This window comes from Thermobia domestica, chromosome 7 (assembly GCF_964235325.1).
Source record: "Thermobia domestica chromosome 7, izTheDome1.hap1.1, whole genome shotgun sequence".
In the NCBI taxonomy this organism is placed as follows: Eukaryota; Metazoa; Arthropoda; class Insecta; order Zygentoma; family Lepismatidae; genus Thermobia; species Thermobia domestica.
In genome coordinates, this window is record NC_137460.1 from 203917683 (window position 1) to 203928591 (window position 10909).

Sequence of the window (10909 nt, forward strand, 5' to 3'; positions counted from 1 at the left end):
TTATTAGAGCTATTTTATTGGTTTTTATTTTATTTTACGTTATAAAGCCATAGTCTTTAGGTTTTAATTTATCAAAACGCATAATTTTGGGAAACATGTTTGAACTTTATTTTTCACTGTTATTACTTTTATTTCTGTTTTTGTATTTATATGTCATAAACAAATATCTAGTCAATGTTGTAAACAATTTTTGTTACGTCATTGTACAACATTATATAATATGTTTGTTAACAACAACACAATCGCCAAACAGCATATTAAAAGATATTTTATTTTGGTGTGGTGTCAAAACAAATAATGTTAGGGAGATTTTTGATGAGATATTGATCAACCAAAAATCTCCCTGGCATCATCTGTTTTGACATCACACCAAAATAAAATATCTTTTAATATGCTGTTTGACGATTGTGTTTTTGTTAACAAACAGATTATATAATGTTTTACTATGACATAACAAAAATTGTTTACAACATTGACTTACAATACTAGATATTTGTTTATGACATACAAATACAGAAACAGAAATAAAAGTAATAAGTGTGAAAAATAAAGTTCAAACCTGTTTCCCAAAATTATGTTATTTGATAAATTAAAACCTAAGGACTATGGCTTTACAATATGACTCTGTTTTTACACTTCGATATTTTATTATTGCACTTATGTAGGTATACTTAATATAAAATTGAATACTTTATACTGTATTGAGCTTAAAATGTATTTAATTACTTTGAATATTTCAGTTCTATGCTTGATTAACGCTGTTCTTAGCACTTAGATATGTAATTAAATTAATATAAAAGAACTTGGCTGATCATAATATGGACAATCAGACATTGTTTATAGTTTTATATATACACAAAACCGTAAGGCTATGTATACTATTTTTTTTGTATTTTTGACTACATAAATTATATATCTAAACAATACATACATGAAATCGACAATTTTACTGCAAATGATATAATAAAAATCTTAAAATTAAAATAATTATTATAAACTGGTTAGTAGAAATAAAAAGGCAAACAATTTAAATGTATCCCAGTTAAAAAAATTATACACATAGACGCTGGAAAAGAGAAACACGAAACACAACATAAAATAAGCAGAAACACATACATACAAACAAACATGTAAGTAATCACAGTAAACATGAGACAATGAAGGCTGAAAAATAAACAAAGAGAAGTTACAAAAATTAATAAATACAAGAAATTAGAAAACAAAAGACAAACACACACAAAAGCAGTGAATGAAAAAGTCACAAGACCACAACCTAGAAAAGAATAAAAGAAAGATAGGATAAACAAGTATTAGAAAGAAATACAGAAAAGTCACACAAGTTAAGATTTTAAATAAAGAAACTGTTACACATAATACAATCAGTAATATAAATACAATAAAAATATGAACTTACTATGGTAAGGAAAATATCTATGAGACTAACGAGTAATTAAAAATTTCTAATTATACCAATGTTAATGTAGAAATTGTATGGTGTAAGAAAAGTGTCTATAGTTTATTTATCATATGATATTTGATATTTGAAATTACTACCACTATAGTGTTTTATTTGTGTGTTATTTTAACACCAAGAACATCGCCATCAGAACATATTATAAATAACTAGTAACTGGCAGTGAGAATTTGCATTTGTTTTTATTGTTAACTATGAGTAAAGCTTTACGCAGTATATTTGGCATTTATACCAAGTAATGAATAACGTACTATCCGTCCGGAAAATAGTTTTGTAAGCCTATGAATTGACTGACAACATTTACATAAGTAGCAGTGCTGCTATTTGTTGTTGTTATATGCTAGGAGCTTAGTGCAATAATATATCGGTCGTTACTTTTTAGTTCAATTACACCAGATAACGAACAACGTATTTTTGCAATAAAATAACGGATATCCATGAACCATATTCAATGGACCGTGCGCCAACAAATTACCACTTGTTTTATTCCCTCGACAACCACCTCTGTGGGAGATACTTCGCAGATGTGGGAGACCTGCGGAACGAACTCATGGAGTTCTTTGCATCCACAACCGCCAAGTTTTATCACCAGAGTATTGTGCAGCTGCACGAACATTGGCAAAAGATGTCGGATGGTGATGAACGTTACTTCGAAACCTCAAGGTACGTACCGTCCACTATATTTCTCTTTGTTTATCACTGCTCTAGAGTGGCAAAAACTTTTTTGGTTACCTTGTGTTTACAGTATATTTAAAAAAATACACTGTTAACTACCAAATTTTATCTAATTTTAACAGTGATGCAAATACTACTTGTGAATTTATAACACAGTAGAAAATATCAAAGGTAGTAATTTCAATTTGCTTTATATAGTTCTTCACGCGTCATAGACCAATAATGTACGTAAGTCATCTTGATATACACATGTATATATACTAGACACTTTCCTTCACCATACAATATCACATTTGATTTATTGGAATCCGCATCTAAATTCTCCATCTATGAATCTACGAGGCTATAAACTACCAGAGGAACTACTGGAAGAAAAAGAAATTCTACTGTAAAATTAAAAAAAAAAGAACTACGAGGAATACTTGTGGTGTGCAGAATCTACCTCTGACCAAGCCCCTTCGACCCACATGTAGGGACAAGGAGTTCGGTTACATCCACGCATGGCCCTAGGTTTTTCAATATTATCACAAAGGCTATCATCGACGTGCTGATCCGGTAGGTTTTCTTCCACGCAGACCACTTCGCGGTATCTGAAGCCTTTCCCACAAGTCTTTGAGCACTGGAAAGAACAAACGTCAAGAAATATTTCCGCTTATATGATTATCATCTTAATACATTATCCCTTTCTTTAAAATATAAATAAAGAAACATGGTTACAGGTGCAAATGTGCTGAAATAAATAATATATTGAGTTCTTACAGCTTTTAATCCTAGGATGAAGGTTGGACTTTGTAATGTGTTTTTTTTTGTTAGTTGTTGGGCTTCCTGAAAATATAGGGAGTAAGAAAAATATCCATTTGGCAATTAAAGTTCGTATCGTATGTGATGCGGAAAAAAAAAAACATGCTTTGTCTTTTCATGTAAAATGGAAACAATTCCCACTTCTTGTGAAACATGGAAACCAAAACTTAGGAGTTGCCTCTATACCTTCTCCAGCACGAAGAAAATAAACCCACTACAATGTCAAAATGAAGATTTTTTTAAAAATTATTTGAATAAGCTCTAAATTTTTATTTTTATGGCCGATTTTATTTTGTATTCCTAACATAAATGTTATATTTTAAAGTGTAAGTTTAATTTAAGTATTAATCGCAATTTTCGTGGACTATTTTAGAGCCTTAGACTTATTCTGATGTGATAAAAACATCTATGGTCTGTGTTTTACAAGAATCAAGGTCAACATTTAATTCATGATATCACGAACAAGAAGACGCTACGCCTATGATTATTGCAATTATGTCAATAAAGTTTTAATTTTAAAGTATTTTGAATACCAATCATCAAATTTTTCTTATCGATATATATATTTCACTTCATGATAAAATATTTAAATATGTCAGCAGGTTGATGGTAGTATGGAACAAAGACTGACATTTATTTGAACTCAAAATTGCTCTATAATTCCAATCATAGTTTAAAATTTAGGAGAAAACAATATAATTATTTAAATAGTTGTATCTTTTTGTATTCTACGCGATTTCGGTATAATGACAATTTCTTGGGAAGACGCGTGAATATATAAGCATCTTTTTCATTTTTCTCTGAAAATATAAAAACTCCACAAAGCACGTTTTCACCTTAACAACACACATTTTCTCTCCGATACCAATTTATTAGTATAATGAAAAATATCTTTGTCTGGAATTTAACATCTCTCATCAGCATCACGGCTATATGCAATGGATACCAATATAAGATTCGAATTACTTGCTTAATTGGCAATCCAATTTACTATCAGTTTAGGACTGGTTCTTTACTTTCTTCTTCTTCTTCTTCTTCTTCGCCCTTCCATGTTGAAATTCTTTGTTAAAATGAATCCAAATTAATCTTCCTCCAAATCCTCCAGATAGAGCTCTCGTACCAGATCTGAAGTTCTGTATATCCATAAGGCGACATTTCTCAAAGATTTATGACTGCTTTCCTACTAATTATTAAATTACTTTAAAATAATTTTAAAACTCATCATTAGATTATGCTTCTCCATTGACTTCGTTTCTGCGTGAACAGTGCCACAATTGTTGAAATTTCAAGTCTGTATTTCTGGTTCTACGTGTTACAACGTAAACAGATCTTTCAATAAGTTCGGTTCAATTCCTATTGAGGATGGGATATGGATGCTCTTAAAGTCTACGATCGTGCATACTAAAGTTGACGGCCGAGTTCTGTTTATATTACAACAAAACAAGCGGATAGGAGAACGACTTATGAAGATAAAACTAACACTACTAACGGAATTATGGCTCTCCTTCGTTTTGCCATTGCGTCCATACGTAAATACTATCTTGATCAAAAAATTCTCGGAATTCACTCTCAAAATTAAAAATACAAGTTTCTTCCTGAAAATTGATTTTCCTCTTCGAAGTAATCCCCATTGACTGCAACGGACTTATGCCAGGGCTTGATCCAGTTCTCAAAGCATTTGTGGTACTCAATTTTCGGTATGTCCATCAGAGTCGTTTTTCTATTATCTCCTCTCGGCTGCTAAAGCGCGTTCCCCGTATTGGTTTCTTGAGTCGACCAAACAGAAAAAAGTCACAAGGAGCTAAATCCGGTGAATTTGGTGACTGCGAAATGGTATTCGTTACGATTTTGGTGAGAAACTCGCGGATAATGATAGCATCGTGTGACGCTGCGTTGTCATGGTGCAAAATCCACGAGTTATTTGTCCAGAGATCTTTACTTTTTAGGCGAATTACTTCACACAAACGCTTCATAATGCCCAAATAATACTCCTTGTCGACTGTCTGACTTTCTGGCAGAAATTCATGATGTACAACACTGTAATCCATGAAAACCGTGACCATCGCCTTTTCGACTGAAATCGACGTAGTTTTTTTCGGTCTTGGCTTATTGGGTGCTCGCCACTCATGAACAGCTTTTTTTTTTTTTTTTTTTTTTTTTTTTTTTTTTTTTTTTTAAGGGCGTTATTGCCAAAACACCTTTCCAACATTTCTAAGGTCTTTGCACCATTGAATTCGTTTTTAACACATACTCGCTGTTGCAAAATTAACTCCATTGTAAAAATCGAAACATGCAGCCAACATGTACTCAACACTGCGTTACTTTCACAAATGGCAAATCAGGATGTTCAAATTGGGAGGGTATATCGCTGACAGGTGTGGCAACCCACAAAAAAAGTCAAATAAGGTAACTGAGAGCGCCACACAGTGGTGATTCCGGGAACTTTTTGATCAAGGTAGTATATACATAGGATGTTAATAAACTATACAGATAAACCGAAAGAGGTAATTTCTAACATCAAAATATAAAAAAGTTCATGTTGGCATGTGGGGAAAGGTGCATAGTTTCGGAGCTAGGACTGTCCAAAAGCGTGGAGAAAAATATATATTGCAGCGCACTATTCCGAACATGAGGAACCGTGGAGCTGGCTAATAGTTTCGGCTTTCTGCCGATGCTGACGTGTTCATTATTGTCAAGGCTTACTTTTTGCCTACTTTGGACCCACTTTTAAGTAGAAACATATCTAGGAATTCTGATGGGAACATATCTTCGAATTATGCCCTGTGGAGAATCAATTTCGTATCCATTGCACATTGCTGAAATATGTTTTTATGGATATCCTTTAACCGATATGGACCGCCACTCTACAGTTCCTTGTGTTCGAATATAACGCACGTTACAATATATCTTTTCATGCTTTTGGATGGTCCTACCTCTGAAACTATCCACTTTTTTCCATAGGCCCATATGAACTTTTTTTTTTTTTTAATTTCGATGTGAGGAATCGTCTGTTATAGTTTGTGGGTATAGTTCATTAACAGCCTGTATATATATTGTAGCCTTGTCGTATCATCATGATATAAAACACTCATTTATGTATTATTTCAGAAGTAATAATAATAATAATAATAATAATAATAATAATAATAATAATAATAATAATAATAAATACTAGCATCTCATTTATGCCAATTCTTTCTGTAAGGTGAAAATATGATTTTTACACACTATATGCATCAGCTGTAAAAGAATGAAAGATAACTGCATTTCATTACCAACCTTATTTCATAACATTAACATTATTAATACAGATAAAACAGAAGCTGGTACCTCACAACGTAATTTTAAGTTCAGTAAGCATTATCGAAACACATAACTTGACATTTTGAGAAACAAGGAATACATATACAAATACATACTTAACTTTTAATCGTTTTATTTATTTCGTTATAATACATAATAAAATGCTACGGTGTTATTATTTGGCATTAAGGTGTTATTTTGCACTAATAGTAGACAATAACCTTTGTATGAAACACAACACAACGCAATTTGGGGATGATGTAAGGGGCTTGTAACAGATAAGTATTAATTCTAATATAAGTATAGGCATGCGTGCAGTGGAGCGAAGAATTATTAAGGTTCTTTGCTAACTTTCTCCTCAGTTTTTTATTTTTTTTTTTATTTTAGTGAATACTTAACGATAATGGAGAATAACAAAAATGCAGAAAGTGACCCAGGTAGTATCTATCAAATGCTATTAAATAAACTAATAACTACAGTTGGACGTCGATAACTCGAATCTTTCCACATTCCCTTGAACTCTCCATTAACACTAAATGTTAAAATAACCTTTGTAAATCTAATGTTTAAAAATTCCAACCTGAATAAGTCGAATTTTAAGGGTTTCATAATTATATTTTAAAAAATTCGGTAACTCAAGCTTTCGCATCTGCGAACCTCTACGAGTCCAAGATTATCTCTTACAAGTCGAATTTCTCTTGGTGTGACCTCGATAAAACTCTATGCTTCTACGTAATTACTAAAGCTCTATGCTTTTACGTACATCATTGTTGTTAATGTGTACTGTGATTGTCATTGTCAATGTGTACTGTAATTGTGTTTTACTCATGTCTAGTATTTTATTTTTACAGTCATATTATTTAATTTAAGGAACTTTTACAACTTCGAGTTATAGAGATTGAATGAATAAAACTTCGAGTTATAGAGGTTATATAGTAATTTTTCATGAGAAATGCGAAACTTCGGTATCTCGAGTTTTTGTTATGGCCCCCTTAATAAGTTGAACCTTGATTACTCGAAAAATTTGATAACTCGAATTTTTATCTATTTCCTTCAGTTTCGGGTTATCGAGGTCCCACTATATTTTCAAACATTTCCTTATAGACTAGGAATTTGAGTATGCAGCTTATGATGTCAAAATTGTTGGGCACTATAGAAGGGCTTGAAATCAATTGTTAGTTCATATAATAGCATTTTCCACACATTATCTGGCTTATTTTCTAAATTTTTGATAAACTTTAGTCTCTTCACATTATTCACTAACATTTTTTTAAAAATGAGGGTGAGCATAGCGAATATAACTTGTCTAAAATTTCCTTGTGAAGTTAGCATAAAGATACTATAAACGAATAAATTCTACATAATATCTAATACAGACTGATTGTAGTTAAATGAAGCAAATTCTGTCTCTAAATACTTAATGAGAAAACGGAGAACGTCCAGTTTGCCCTGCTGGAAGCAAGTAAGACGGTAAAAATTGCCGTGCTAAGTTTAGGACGTTACGACCTTCAAAGAATATATTGCACCTCAACATAAACTAGTGGAAATGAGAGCTGCAATTACACACACACAGTTTGCGTGACGAATACTATGATACAAAAATAACCCACAGTGGGAGACCAGAGAGTGGGGTAACCACCGAGATGGATAGTTTCTATCTCACGTGTTCGCACTGTGGGAGAAAACACAGATAATCACAGTAAACTCCATGCCTTTCAATTGAGAAAATACGGCTTTCCATTCATTTATCATGTAGTTCCTCCTGTTGTTCCACTCTCTGGTCGCTGTCAATGTAGCTTAGGGTGCACACCATTAGGATTAGGATTAGGAATTAGACTTCTGAGCTTTTGGCAGCTATATGTGTTGACCCGTCATGTACGAGGGATGACATTTCTCGGCGATCACATTGTCTGGGGAATTGGGGAGGAAGAAAGGAAAAGAGAAGGAAGGAAGCGGTCGGGGACCATTGTTGGGTGCCATCCCGGCATTTGCCTGATGCAAATGAGAGAATCCATGAAAAACCTTAGTCAAGGTGACTGTCCTGAAAAACGAGTTGCACTTTTTACTTTGTTACACTTTTTCAACCGAGTATTTCTACCGAGAATCGAACCGAGACCGCTCGTACCAAAGGCGAAAGTTAGCGAATACGCTACGTGGGGCCACTAGAATGCGTACAAGAGAAGAATTCAGGCTATCGCGTTTCGAGAAGTATATTTCTTTCTATTGGAAGAGTTTTATCTCGTCTCGAACATTCTGTCTCGTCTCGTCTCATAGCCAACTCTATTGCAGTGAGAAGTGAACAGAGAACAAGCGACGAAGAGCAATTCCGAGTCAACACGTTGGAAGTAAATTCTTTTATGGATGGTGGCAGAATCACGCCAAGTTTGAATTTCGTCCGGTAGATGTCAACCACTCGAGTATATTTGCTACCATCTAATGGCATCATCCACTCGAGTATGGCTGCTGCCCTCTGACATCTATCTATACACCTTTGTTTCGATAGCAGAAAATGGAATATGCATAGCCACAGTTGAAGTCACCGTTACCCGTGAAAATGTTAATGTTTGACTCAATTAACAAACTTAGACGAGATAATCACTCTACTTATCTACTGAAATGAATATAGTTCAAAAATTCAGTTTCATTCAAGAGTCATCGTACGGTAGAGTAACGGACAGACGGACGTATTAGCAACGTGCAATAACGGACGGACGGAGAGTACTGGCATTGTAAAGTAACGTACGGACGTACGTACTAGCATTCTGGAGTAACAGACGGACGGATGTACTAGCATTGTGGAGTAAGAACAGACGGACGTAATAGCATTTTTGAATAACGGACGGACGGACGTACTTACATTGTGGAGTAACGGACAGACAGACGTACTAGTATTGTGAAATAACAGACGGAAGACATATTAGCATTGTGGAGTAATGGATGTGCGTACGTACTGCCATTGTAGAGTAACGGACAGACGGAGTTACTAGCATTGTGACGTAAAGGATGGATGAATGTACTAGTATTGTGGAGTAACGGACGGAAGTACTAGTATTGTAGAGTAACGAATGGACGGACGGATTACAATTGCGGAATAACGGATGGATGGACGAACTAGCATAACAACTCCACTCGTGTAGACCGAGTCTAAAATGGATAAAACATGTTGATTTGCACGGGAGATATACAAGAGGATTTGCACTGCTTGGAAACTCTTCAGAAAGAAAAAGACCTTGATTAAGTCAAGGGAGATCACATAGCGCTGAGGGAGGTGAGTAATAACAAACCTCGGTGGGTTGCATTATCAAAGGATTGGATCTAAGAGTGAACTCTCGTTCCTTCGGTGTTGTGACTGACTATCTTAATCCAAAGAATCAGTGAGATTGTTTGGCTACCAGCATCAAGCGTTCAGACCGTTTCAATGTCGAATAACGGTGTTCTGTGGCCAATGTCATAGACACCTTGATATTTCATGTCACAAAAAATTATGTCATCATATCAATCATTCACGACCGAAACTTCTGAAAAGAAAGTTTTTTTTTAAATTGAAGTTGGTTACCCCCTGATCACACGAAGTATCTCGATCAAAACTTTTTTCTGGTGGTCCGTAACACTTCCGACTTCCCGCTGAAGCATTCTGAGTCCTTTTGCCAAGGTTTACCTGGAATCTATTCTTTAGACATTCAGCCCCTTTCAGAAAAAAAAAACAGTCGGTTGTATGACCGAGTTCGCCCCAATGCCTGTTGATAGACAGATGGATATATGTGTTGTAGAGAACTTCTCATACTTATTGAAAGTTTTGAATATTGAAATGTTGAGTATTGAATATGATGAATATTAGAATATTGAAAGTAGCCGAATGGTATGCAACCAACCTTACCTTTAGGTATAGCTGGGTTGCATATCACCAAGGGGCATTTAATCAAACTTCATTGAGGGCAGCATATGTTCGATACCTAACTTGCATGAACGAACTCGACTCCTATTTTTTTACCCTGTACATCCTGGCCTAATTTGATACTGATACATCATGTAGTTCTCGAGATTTTTTTAATTTCCCGGACGGACGGACGCACAGACAGACGGGAAAACATGAAAATAATATTTAGCGTCCTATGGCTATGATCTTTTATGCTAAGGAAGATGATTAAGGCACGTGAGTGATTATGGAACAATTGGTGGAATGAGAAAGTGGGAGGAAAACGGGAGTACCCAAGAAAAGCCACGAATACGATGTTGTCCACTACAAAATTAACATGGCCGGCGATCGAACCAGGGACCCCACGCACCAAAGGTAAGCCCTCTACCACTGAGCCACAGTGACCCTCACAGACAGACAGGATAAGATCCTGTATATAAGAGAGTTTTGGTTGGTAAACCAAACTCTTTAAAAACTGAGAATTATATTTTACGTTGATAGGTCTATTAATTCAAAATGTGTTACAAAAGAGGTGATAATGTCTTTCACATAGTCTTCACTGAAAGAAGAAACAGACCCATGTTCTGTGTAGGGTTTCAAGGTAAATATCTTCAATTAAGTTGAGATAAGATCTCCTAATCCAAATAATCTCCAAACCTTGAAACTCAATAACACATTCTGTTAGCAATAGTTCAAAAAATAGTTGTGTAATAATGTCTCAGTCAAAGCCGACAGACGGC

At 34.6% G+C, this 10909-nt stretch overlaps 1 protein-coding gene across 2 annotated transcripts in view; it reads right to left on the reverse strand.

Annotated features, from left to right (window-relative positions):
• The window catches only part of AdamTS-A (ADAM metallopeptidase with thrombospondin type 1 motif A), a 785255-nt gene that overhangs the window by 75795 nt on the left and 698551 nt on the right, over positions 1-10909 (reverse strand). For both annotated transcript variants that reach the window (XM_081765817.1, XM_081765816.1), the window contains one exon: positions 2592-2768. In XM_081765817.1, coding sequence (XP_081621943.1) covers positions 2592-2768 — 177 coding nt within the window. The remainder of the gene's footprint in view (positions 1-2591; positions 2769-10909) is intronic.